This window comes from Mustela putorius, unplaced genomic scaffold (assembly GCF_011764305.1).
Source record: "Mustela putorius furo isolate JIRA1106 unplaced genomic scaffold, ASM1176430v1.1 tig00000040_pilon_pilon_pilon, whole genome shotgun sequence".
Taxonomy (NCBI): Eukaryota; Metazoa; Chordata; class Mammalia; order Carnivora; family Mustelidae; genus Mustela; species Mustela putorius.
In genome coordinates this window covers 215,848-228,920 of record NW_025421261.1, presented here as the reverse complement: position 1 = coordinate 228,920, position 13,073 = coordinate 215,848, and the positions used below count along the sequence as shown (strand labels likewise).

Below are 13,073 nucleotides of genomic sequence, written 5' to 3'. Positions count from 1 at the left end.
CCACTCCACGTGCACACTCAGCACACTCTCACCTGTAGCAGAGCGTAAGAGGAAGGAGGTAAGAATGTTGGAGCTACCAGAAAGTCCTGGGACATCGGCACACAACAGGAGTTCACACGCAGTTTGCAGGCCCTTTCCACAGACCTCCCACAATGCTCCTGGGAAAAACTGGAGCAGCCAAGAGACTGGAAAGCCTCCCTCAAGAGTCCAGGCACAGAGATCAGCCACTGCTGCCAAAAGGCGTGCAATCCTGAAACCATGTAGGGCACAAGTAAACACCCACAGGTACAGGGAAAAGAAAGAAGGAAAAAACACCAAAACTTCTACCCTTAGGGCAGGTCAGGAAACAGACCAGTCCTCCACCAGGACAGTAAAGCTGGGGAAGGGCCTGGCACAGACCAGCAGCAGACAAACACCCCAGGGCGAAGGGCCAGAAAGACTGAGAAAACCCCATCCCAAAGGCCCAGCCACACTGGGCCCACTTAAGATAAAGCTGGTTTGGAAAACAGAGAATCTCTCCTGCACCCATCTCCAGACTAGCAAGCACTAATAAGCAACAACAATCCACACTAGGGAAGGAGAAAGAGTATAGACACACACACACACACACACACAGCCCCGAGGCACAGCTGCAAGGGCAAGGCAGAAAACAACATAAAACAGGAACGCTGAGAAAAACCTTCCAGCCAACCCAGCCCCCATCCTACGCACAAGGTAAAGTGCAGAAATTTGAAGCTGGTGGTAACCATAGCAACAACAAAACCCAGTTCAACTTCTGACTGCACTGATTCAACACTGTGACAATAGGCATGTGCATTCCCGGGCATAAATACTAGGTACTTTGGTCTCAACTGTTCTACACAAAACGTCTGGCAGTCAATACAAAATTCTGAGATACGTCAACCTGTTATTAACAGAGAAACAGAACCAAAGTCAGAGATGACTAACGTGGACTTTTTTTAATCCGTATCAGCCACTGGCAAACCATGAGTATGTGCACACACATGGACAGAGAGAAGAGAGAAGCAGGAACAAGCCTCTCTCAGGGCGCCTGGGTGGCTCAGTCAGTAAGTGTCTGCCTTTGGCTCAGGTTGTGATCCCGGGGTCCTGGGATCAGGCCCCACATTGGGCTCTCTGCTCAGCAAGAAGCCTGCTTCTCCCTCTCCCACTCCTCCTGCTTGAGTTCCTGCTCTCACTGTCTCTCTCTCTCTCTCTCTCTGTGTCAAATGAAATCTTTAAAGAAAAAAAAAAAAGAAAGAAAAAAAGAACAAGCCTCTCTACCCTGTCTCAGATCCTGATTAAAAAAAAAAATTGCCATATAAAAAGTATTTTTTAGTATATTATAAAGTCAGTACATTAAAAAATTAAAACTACAGGGGCACCTGGGTGGCACAGTTGGTTAAGCATCCGACTCTTGGTTTCAGGTCCTGTTGTGATCTCTGAATCACGAGATCAAGTCCCTACTTGATCTAGGCTCTACACTCAGCAGAGTCTGCTTGGGATTCTCTCTCCCCTGTCCCTCTGTCCCTTCCCCCAGCATGCATGCACGCTTGGACACTGTCTCTTGCTAATAAATAAATAAATAATCTTTGAAACCACAACTAAAATTATGAATACTATCATTCTCATCAAGCTACTGAATAACTCTCATTGTCAGACATGAAAAAAAAATTGTAAAATGACTTTTCAGGTTTTTTTAAGTATGCAAATTTCTTATACTATCCTTTTTAGGTAAGTGAAGTTGCTTTTTTTTTTTTTTTTTTATTATTTTTTTTAAAAGATTTTATTTATTTATCAGAGAGAGAGAGGGAAGAGAGCAATCACAGGCAGACAGAACAGCAGGCAGAGGCAGAGGGAGAAGCAGGCTCCCTGCTGAGCAAGGAGCCCCATGTGGGACTCGATCCCAGGACGCTGGGATCATGGCCTGAGCCGAAGGCAGCTGCTCAACCAGCTGAGCTACCCAGGCGTCCCTGAAGTTGCTTTTAAAGTTGCACTGGAACAGAACATGGGTAAGACATAAAGTGAAAAATTTCTATTCAATAAAAGAAACATTTAAAGATAAAATGTTCTCAAAGTAATGAATATCCCTAAAAATATTTACAAAAATAAGGAAAAAAGGGGCGCCTGGGTGGCTCAGTGGGTTAAAGCCTCTGCCTTCAGCTCAGGTCATGATCCCAGGGTCCCGGGATAGAGCCCCGCACTGGGCTCTCTGCTCAGCAGGGAGCCTGCTTCCTCCTCTCTCTCTGCCTGCCTCTCTGCCTGCCTGTGATCTCTGTCTGTCAAATGAATAAATAAAATCTTTAAAAAACAAAGTTAGGAAAAAAGATAAATATTCCAACAGAAAAATAGGCAAAAGATATAAATTAGAAATAGGATGAAGAAACAAATAAAGACTGATGATATCCAAAGTTTCATTGTTGGATGGGAATGGGAATGTAAACTGGTACAACCAATACTCCTCCAACTTCTCAAAAACAAAAAAAATCCAGGGACACCTGGATGGCTCAGTGGGTTAAGCCTCTCCAGGTCACGATCTCAGGGTCCTGGGATCAAGCCCCACGTCGGGCTCTCTGCTCAGCAGGGAGCCTGGTTCCTCCTCTCTCTGTGCCTGCCTCTCTGCCTACTTGTGATCTCTAACAAACAAACAAATATAATCTTAAAAAATCAATCAATCAATCAATAAAAAGAATCCAGATACTACAACACTCAAAGGAAGGTTCCTTTCTATTTACATTTCTGCACCTCCCTCTTCCTTCTAGATTCAAGCCACAGCGGACTGTATTTCGTCCGTATCATTCACTCTCATGCTTCTGTATTACTCAAATACTTTTCGCTCAATCCCCCTGAAAAATTCCATCTTTTAGGACCCAGCTCAAATACTTCTTATCATATCCTCTTTCAGGCAGAATTAATTTACATTTCATCTGTGATCCCACAGAACTTGGCCCATTTCTCCACCATAACAGTTAAAATATAAAGTTATAATGCAGATATATGCTTATTTACTATATATAAAGCACTCTTACTAATCAACAACAAAGAACTGGAATAGTACATGAACAAAAATTCACAATAAACAGTGCTCACTTCAGCAATACATATACTAAAGCTGAAATAATATAGAGAGAAAAACTGGCAGTTAACAAAATTACATGGCTCTTAAATACATGAAGAGATATACAACCTCAATAATAACAAAAAATATAAACTAAAACTTGACGATACCATTTATTACCTGTCAAACTGGCAAAGTTCAAAAACTTTAACTATACTGTACATGGAAAAGTATAGATTCTAATACAATTCACTGATAAGGACATAAATTGGCAAGGTCTCTATAAAGGTAATTTACTATTACCTATTACCAATCAAAACTACAAATGCACACATCTTTTGATTCAAAAATTCTATTTCTAAGAGTTTATACTGCAAATACATTCTAATATTTGACAAGATCTATGTACATGACTCTTCATATGTTATAGCAAAAGACTGAAAAGATGAACATGGGCCGTGGGAGGAAACAGGGAAGCGGTTTAATGAGTGACGGTACAGCCGCACAATGAAATATTATGTGCGTGCTCGTTGGAGCATTATTTACAATACCGAAACATGGAAAAAACCTAAGTGTCCATCAACAAATCAATGGATAAAGAAAATATGGTACATTTATACAATGAAACAGTATTCAGTCATAAAAAAAGAACAAAATCTTGCCATTTGAGACAGCATGGATGGACCTTAAAGGCACTATGCTCAGTGAAATAAGTCAGAGAATAACAAATGCCGTACAATCTCACTAATACATGAAATATTTAAAAAAAAAAAAAAAGAAAGAGAGAGAATTCAGATAGAGGGACAGACTGGTGGTTACCAGAGGCAGAGGTGGGGATGGGTGAAATGGGTGAAAGTGGTCAAAAGCACAAAATTCCAGTTATGAAACTAACCCTGGGACGTGATGTACAGCATAGTGACTACAATTAATATTACTGTATTGCCTCTCTGAAAATTACTGAAAAGTTAAGTATTCAAAAGTTCTCATCACAAGAAAACAAACTGTAGCTCTATACAGTGATAGATATTAACCAGACTTACCATAGTAAGCATTTCCAAAACATAAAAATACTGAATTTTTAGATTGTACATCTGACACTAATATATATCAATTATATCTCAATTAAAGAAAAACAACTAGAGAGCTCCCTCTGAAACAATCTCCCAAGATATATTAAGTAAAAAGCAAGGAAGCAAGATGTAGAACAACATAGAGAGTTAAATAAGAAACAACAGTTCTGACATTAAATGTGTGGGTTTTTTTCCCATACCAACCAATTACCTGATTTAAGCTGAGTATCCAACAAATGAAGACAGTTCTGATACTCTCTACCTGGATGTAGCATCAGATCCCACAAATCAAGGACTGAGTTCCTAAGACTGCCCCCACTTTGGATGCCAACTGCAATTCAAGGCCTCTGGTATTTCTGGCCCAGTAGCTGCAAATCAAGGGGTCCTGTGACCCCCTCCACAGACTTCGTAACTTGCCAGCATAACTCAGAACTCAGAGAAACACCTACTTAACATTTACCAGTTCACTATATAATAAAAGATACGATAAAGGATACAGATGAATAGGTACATAGGGCAAGGTCCAGAAGAGTCTGGAGTACAAGAGTTTCTGTCCCCGTTGGGTCTGGGTGTACCATACTTTGGGCACACATATATGTTCACCAATCCAGAAATTTTTAGAACCTCACAGGACAGGGAATGTTATGAAGGCATGATCAACTGTGAACTCAATCTCTAGCTCCTCTCTCTTCTCTGGATGACGGGTGGGGCTGAAAGCTCCTAATCATGGCTTGGTCTTTCTGGTGACCAGCCTCCCTCTAGAAGCCCACCAAGAGTTTCTTATTAAAACAAAAGATGGTCCTGTTACCCAGAAAATTACAAGCGTTTTAGGAACTCTGTATCAGGAACTGGGTCAAAGACCAAATATTAGAATAACCGATGCTCCTAGCATCCCTATCCTCAGAAGATTATAGGAGTTTTAGGAGCTCTCTATTAGGAACTGGAAGCAGAGACCAGTACAAATACTTCTTATTATGTCACAAAGCCCTCGCTACAACACTTACTATCCTGTGTACCTAGGCAAGTTAATGTTTCAATGTCATGCTTTTCAACTCAAATAAAGAACATCAAAACAACAGCTTCCACATAAAATATCCGTGGAGAGACTAAACTAGTCATTGAATGTCAGTGTTCAATAAATGTTAAGTATTACTATAGTAAGTCATATTTTCCTTACCAACTGCAAAGTGTCCAAAAAGCAGAGATAATAAACTTGTACAACTGTATGTCCATGTACATCTTTAAGAGACAAAGCATAATGTTTTTTCATCAAAACTTTAAATGAAAGCAAAGAAAATTAATTAAAAAAAAATACTTACTTTGTAGCAGCAGCAAAATGTCTGGTGGGCCCATGAACACATACAGAACAAGGATAAAGAGCTGTCTGATAAGCCATCTTGAAAAGACTATGCTTTTGATGATGTATCAAGACTTGAAAGAAAAAAAAAGTAAAATATTAATATTAACCATTACATCCATAATTTTACATCCTTAATGAATGTTTTCCAAAACAAAAACAGTCACTCTCAACCATTCTTTAAAACGAATAACAGCAGCGGTGCCTGGGTGGCCCCGTCAGTTAAGCATCCAACTCTTGGTTTCAGCTCAGACCATGATCTCAGGTCAGGGGATCAAGTGCAGCATCCGTCTCCGCGCTCAGTGTGGGGTCGGCTAGGGACACTCTCCCTCATGCTCTGCCCCTCCCACTTATGTTCCCTCTCTCTCAAATAAATAAATAAATCTTAAAAACAAAAAAGTGTAAGAGTAGAAAGTGCAATTCTTGAAACTAAAGCCAATTAAACAACTAACTGAAAAATCCTGTCTTCATTTATTTTCTTTTAGATTTTATTTTTAAGTAATCTCTACACCCAAAGTGGGGCTTAAATTTACAACCCCAAGGTCGAAAGTCACATGCTCTACCAAATGAGTCTATCAGGCACCCGTGTTCTCACTTATTTTTACCTTAATCCAGGTTCAGGTTCAACAGAGTTATGTTAGCTCTACTATTATGAAATACATATATGTAACCTGAATTCCTTTTTAATAATTTACATTTTATTCAAGAGCAGCCTCAGGTACTCCTGAAGAACAGCAAAGTGGAGGGAACTGCTTTACCAGATAGCAACTTGTTTTGAAGCTATGGTAATTAAGACACTTGACTATTGGCACAAGTATGGAAAGACAAAGTAATAAAACAGAAGCAGCCCAGCAACAAACCCATACACATGTGGATATCTGAAATGTGACAAATGTTATTACAAATCACTGTGCAAATAATTCAATTAAGTGGTGTTAAGGAAAGGGATTATCCATAGGGAAAAGAGCATGTTTAGATCCCTCTCCCACCACACACTCAAATCTAGGTGGACTAAAAATTTACATTTGAATGGCAAAACTAAAGGCTTTCAGAACAGAAAATGACTGTTTAGGAGGGAACAATTTCACAAACAAAACCCAAAAGCATTAGCCAAAAAGTAACTTATTAGTGTGAAGAACATCTATTAAAGAAAGTGAAAGACAAGCAAAAAACTGGGAGAACAGAATAGCAACCTATATAACAAAGGATGATTATCCAGAGTATGAAAGATAAATCCAAAAAATAAACAAAAGAGATGAACAAGCTTCTAATTTAAAAGAAAATACAAATGATACATGAATGTATGGGAAAATGCACAATCTTATTAGTAATCAGGTAAATATTAAACCACAATAAAGTATCATTCCACAGTGCTATTTAAAGAGTAGTCTGTTGGCCTGTAAATTAAAATTACCCCAGTATGTAAATCAACCACATCACTAAGTATATTATTCACTACAGCTGACAATATTTTTTCACAAGACTTCTTCAGTAAAGCAAGCAGTGCTTTGATTAAATTGTGGAAGGTAACAGTTTCTAGATCCAATCATTTAAGTAGCAATGTTTTATACACATTGGATTGGCAACTTTTTAGAAAAAGTCTGGGATTGCTGAAAATTTAAGGGTAAATTTTATACATAGTAAATAAGAGTATGAATTGGAATACCACTTTGGAAAAAAAATATGGCATAATTCAATGAGCTGGGCATAAACATATCAATGATGCAGTAATTCCACTTCTGGGAATATGCCCTAGAGAAACTCCTGCACATGTGTACTAAGAGACATGCACAAAAATAACAACATCATAGCATCAGGAGAATTCTGGGGAAGATGGCAAAGTAAGAGGACCATAAGCTCACCTCATCCCAGAAACACAACTAGGTAACAGCCAATTCAATATAAATAAACCAGAAAATGACCCAAAGTCTGGCAGAACAGACTCCACAACCAAATGTAGAGAAAAAGCCACTTACGGTACGAAGGACTGGGAGCTAAATGGATCTGCAGGACTGTCCAGAGAAGGGACGGGCACCATGGGCACAGAAAGTGGAGAGAAACAGACCCTCACACCAGGGAGCCCACACAGGGAAGACCAATCCCCATAACATTCGGCTTTGAAAACCAGGAGAGGGGCGCCTGGGTGGCTCAGTGGGTTAAAGCCTCTGCCTTCAGCTCAGGTCATGATCCCAGGGTCCTGGGATCGAGCCCCACATCGGGCTCTCTGCTCAGCAGGGAGCCTGCTTCCCCCTCTCTCTCTCTGCTTGCCTCTCTGCCTACTAGTAATCTCTGTCAAATAAATAAATAAAATCTTAAAAAAAAAAAAGAAAGAAAAGAAAAGAAAACCAGGGGAGCTGAATTTCAGGAGTTCTTACAATCAGCAAGCCTTAGCACCTGGAACTTTAAAAATCAGCAGGCTCAGGGCACCTGGGTGGCTCAGTGGGTTAAGCCTCTGCCTTCAGCTCAGGTCATGATCTCGGGGTCCTGGAATCGAGTCCCGCATCGGGCTCTCTGCTCAGCAAGGAGCCTGCTTCCTCCTCTCTCTCTCTCTCTCTCTGCCTGCCTTCTCTGCCTACTTGTGATCTCTCTCTGTCAAATAAATAAATAAAATTAGCAGGCTCATGGGAGAGACAGGAGGGAGAGATAGGAGAGAATCAGAAGGGCAAGAGAAACTGAATCCTCCTGATTAAAGAGACAGCAAAACAAACAGCCTCCATGCAGATACAGCACAGAAGCAGCAGTTTGAAAAATGCCTGGGGTGTACGAGAGGGTGGTTTGTTTGAATAAATAAATCTCAGACCATATGCTGGAGAGGTGGGGATCTTTGGGAGACTTCTCCAGGAACAAAATTATTGGCAGGCACCATTTGCATGCCTCACCCGCAGTATAAACACACCAACACCTTTGGGAACCCAAGCAGCACCAACTCTTGCTACCTAACCGGCTAACCGTGCACCCCGCCCCTGTTCTCCTGCTGACACGCCCCCTCCATCCACGCCTCTGATCCAGGTCTCCTCCCGCTACAGACCCACACAAATCTGGCTAACACTACGCATCCCGACCCAGAGCACTTCTGCAGATCTGACCCTTCCAACACAACCTTCCTCAGTCTCTGGTGCTGGAGGTCCAGTCCTCTCAACTTGGACCTTGCTGGCACCAAGCACCCTGCCCCCACACTCAGCTACAGTTAGGTGCTACTGCATCTCTAGCAAATATCTGGTCTGGCTCAACTTAAGCCCAAAGTGTCCCCAGACTGGCCCAATAACAACAAAGAGACCCAACCCTGCCCACAACAGGCAAAGAGAGCCATTGCAGATGACTGGAATGAAGGCAAACGTGGCTCAGCCACAAAAGCAGGGCACATGCAACACTCAGAGGAGACACGCCTGAAGTGCCAAGTTCTGATGAACAGGGGACATAGCACTGCAGCACACGACAGGACTGGCTCTTCATTAAGGCCACCACTTTCATATCAAAAGACATAGTTGACTTGTCTAACAGAAGAAAACAGACACAGAGAGACAAAATGAGCAAAGAGATAAATATGTCCCAAATGAAAGAAAAGGACAAAATCATAGCAAAAGAACTAAATAAAATGGAGATAACTAATACTGGCAGAAATACTGGTAGATAAATAAAACTGGTAGAAAATGTAAAGTAATGGTCATAAAGATAACTCACTGGACTTAAGAAAAGACTAGAAAATCTGAGTAAGGCTCTTAACGAAAGGATGGAAAGCATAAAATAAAGCCAATCAAAGATGAAGAACTCAAACTGAAATAGAAAACACACTAGATGGAATACATAGTCGTGACCTGCAGGAAAGAATAATGGAAACCAATCAAGCTAAATAAGAGAAAGAAAAAAAAATAATAAATATGAATATAGACTTAGGGAACTCAAAATACCATCAAGCATAATAACATTCACATTACAGAGATCCCAGAAGAAAAAGAGAAAGAAAAGGGGTTAGAAAATTTACTTGAAAAAATAAGAGCCCAAAATTTCTAAATCTAGGGGGAAAAAAACAAAAACCAAAAAAACCCCACAGAAACCCAGATCCAGGATGTACACAGATTCTCCAACAAAATCAAACTAAGGGAGGTCACACCAAAACACACGCCAACCAAAAAGTAGTTATTAAGAAAAAGTTTTAAAAGAAGCAACAGAAAAGTTACACATAAGGTGAGGCTTTCAGCAGATTTTTCTGCACAAACTTTGCAGGTCAGAATATACTCAAAGAGCTGAAAGAAAAAACCTGCAGCCAAGAAGACTATATCCAGCAAAGCAATCATTCAAAATAGAGGGAGAGACAGTTTTCCAGGCAAACAAAAGTTAAACGAAGTCATGACCACTAAACCAGCCCAACAGGAATGTTAATGGGGACTCTGTGTGAAAGCAAAAGACCATAAAAGTAGGAAGCACAAAAGCTGCGAAAATAAATAATCTATAAAAATCAGTCAAGGGATTCACAAAATATGTGAAGTGTGACAATGCACACCTATAACATGGGAGGAGAAGGGCAAAGAACGAATTCAAAGTTAAGCAACCATCAACTTAATTTGGGCTGTTATATGCAAAGATGTCATATACAAACCCAATGTAACCACAAATCAAAAACCGGTTACAGCTATGCAAAAGGAAAAAGAAAAAGGAATCCAAGTATATCACTAAAGAAAACCAACAAACCGTAAGAGGAAGAGAAGAAACAGAAAATCCCCAAAACAGCCATACAACAAGTGACGAATGGCAATAAGTATAAACCTATCAATAATTACTTTGAATAAATGTACTACATACTCTAGTCAAAAGACAAAGAGTGGGAGAGGAGTCAAGACAGCGGAGAAGTAGCAGGCTGAGACTACTTCAGCTAGCAGGAGATCAGCTAGATAGCTTATCTAAAGATTGCAAACACCTGAAAATCCATCAGCAGATCGAAGAGAAGAAGAACAGCAACGCTAGAAACATAAAAACAACCACTTTCTGAAAGGTAGGACCAGCGGAGAAGTGAATCCAAAGCGACCGGAAGATAGACCCCGGGGGGAGGGGCCGGCTCCCGGCAAGCGGCAGAGCAATCGCGCACAAAATCGGGACTTTTAAAAGTCTGTTCCTCTGAGGGACATCGCTCCAGAGGCTAAACCAGGGAGAAGCCCATGCGGGGTCAGCGTGGCCTCAGGTCCCGCAGGGTCACAGAAGGATCGGGGTGTCTGAGTGTCGCAGAGCTTGCGGGTATTGGAACGGGAAAGCCGGCTACAGAGACAGAGCCGACAGTAAGCTTGCAGCTCGGGGTGACCTTGAACCGGTCGCAGGCTCGGTGAGCTCGGAGCGCGGCCGGAGGTCAGGCAGACGGGAGTGACTGGGCGCTGTTCTCTGAGGGCGCACTGAGGAGTGGGGCCCCGGGCTCTCGGCTCCTCCGGCCGGAGACCAGGAGGCCGCCATTTGTATTCCCGTCCTCCGGAACTCTACGGAAAGCGCTCAGGGAACAAAAGCTCCTGAAAGCAAACCCCCGCGGATTACTCAGCCCAGACCCCGGTAAGGGCGGAGCAATTCCGCCTGGGGCAAAGACACTTGAGAATCACTACACCAGGCCCCTCCCCCATAAGATCAACAAGAAATCCAACCAAGACCAAGTTCACCTACCAAGGAGTGCGGTTTCAATACCAAGGAGAGCAGCAGAACTCCAGAGGAGGAGAAAGCAAAACACGGAACTCATGGCTTTCTCCCTGTGATTTTTTTAGTCTTGCAGTTAATTTAATTTTTTTCTTTTTCATTTTTTTTTCTCGCATTCTGGTAAATTTTTAAACTTTTACCCTTTTTTAACGTTTAACTAGTTTATCTAATATATATATTTTTTCTTTTTTATATTTTTCTTTATTCATTTTCTTTTTAATTCTTTTCTTTTCTTTTTCTTCTTTTTTTTTTCTTTCTTCCTTTTTGAACCTCTTTTTATCCCCTTTCTCCCCGCTCACGATTTGGGAATCTCTTCTGATGTGGTTAAAGCATAATTTCCTGGGGTTGTTGCCACCCTTTTAGTATATTACTTGCTCCTTCATATACTCTTATCTGGACAAAATGACAAGAAGGAAAAATTCACCACAAAAAAAAGAACAAGAGACAGTACCGAAGGCTAGGGACCTAATCAATACAGACATTGGTAATATGACAGATGTAGAGTTCAGAATGATGATTCTCAAGGTTCTAGCCAGGCTTGAAAAAGGCATAGAAGATATTAGAGAAGTGCTCTCTGGAGAGATAAAAGCCCTTTCTGGAGAAATAAAAGAACTAAAATCTAACCAAGTTGAAATCAAAAAAGCTATTAATGAGGTGCAATCAAAAATGGAGGCTCTCACTGCTAGGATAAATGAGGCAGAAGAAAGAATTAGTGATATAGAAGACCAAATGACAGAGAATAAAGAAGCTGAGCAAAAGAGGGACAAACAGCTACTGGACCACGAGGGGAGAATTCGAGAGATAAGTGACACCATAAGACGAAACAACATTAGAATAATTGGGATTCCAGAAGAAGAAGAAAGAGAGAGGGGAGCAGAAGGTATACTGGAGAGAATTATTGGGGAGAATTTCCCCAATATGGCAAAGGGAACGAGCATCAAAATTCAGGAGGTTCAGAGAACGACCCTCAAAATCAATAAGAATAGGCCCACACCCCGTCAACGAATAGTAAAATTTACAAGTCTCAGTGACAAAGAGAAAATCCTGAAAGCAGCCCGGGAAAAGAAGTCTGTAACATACAATGGTAAAAATATTAGATTGGCAGCTGACTTATCCACAGAGACCTGGCAGGCCAGAAAGAGCTGGCATGATATTTTCAGAGCACTAAACGAGAAGAACATGCAGCTAAGAATACTATATCCAGCTAGGCTATCATTGAAAATACAAGGAGAGATTAAAAGCTTCCAGGGCAAACAAAAACTGAAAGAATTTGAAAACACCAAACCAGCTCTACAGGAAATATTGAAAGAGGTCCTCTAAGCAAAGAGAGAGCCTCAAAGTAGTAGATCAGAAAGGAACAGATATCATATACAGTAACAGTAACCTTACAGGCAATACAATGGCACTAAATTCATATCTCTCAATAGTTACCCTGAATGTTAATGGGCTAAATGCCCCAATCAAAAGACATAGGGTATCAGAATGGATAAAAAAAAAACCCCATCTATATGTTGCCTCCAAGAAACTCATTTTAAGCCTGAAGACACCTCCAGATTTAAAGTGAGGGGGTGGAAAAGAATTTACCATGCTAATGGACATCAGAAGAAAGCAGGAGTCACAATCCTTATATCAGAACAATTAGATTTTAAGCCAAAGACTATAATAACAGATGAGGAAGGACACTATATCATACTCAAAGGGTCTGTCCAACAAGAAGATCTAACAATTTTAAATATCTATGCCCTCAACGTGGGAGCAGCCAACTATATAAACCAATTAATAACAAAATCAAAGAAACACATCAACAATAATACAATAATAGTAGGGGACTTTAACACTCCCCTCACTGAAATGGACAGATCATCCAAGCAAAAGATCAGCAAGGAAATAAAGGCCCTAAACGATACACTGGACCAGATGG

At 40.9% G+C, this 13,073-nt stretch overlaps 1 protein-coding gene across 6 annotated transcripts in view; it reads right to left on the bottom strand.

Annotated features, from left to right (window-relative positions):
• The window catches only part of MRPL1 (mitochondrial ribosomal protein L1), a 110,787-nt gene that overhangs the window by 81,115 nt on the left and 16,599 nt on the right, over window positions 1–13,073 (bottom strand). For all 6 annotated transcript variants that reach the window (XM_045062814.1, XM_004776288.3, XM_045064239.1 and 3 more), the window contains exon 2: window positions 5,445–5,556. In XM_045062814.1, the coding sequence (XP_044918749.1) occupies window positions 5,445–5,556 (112 nt within the window). The remainder of the gene's footprint in view (window positions 1–5,444; window positions 5,557–13,073) is intronic.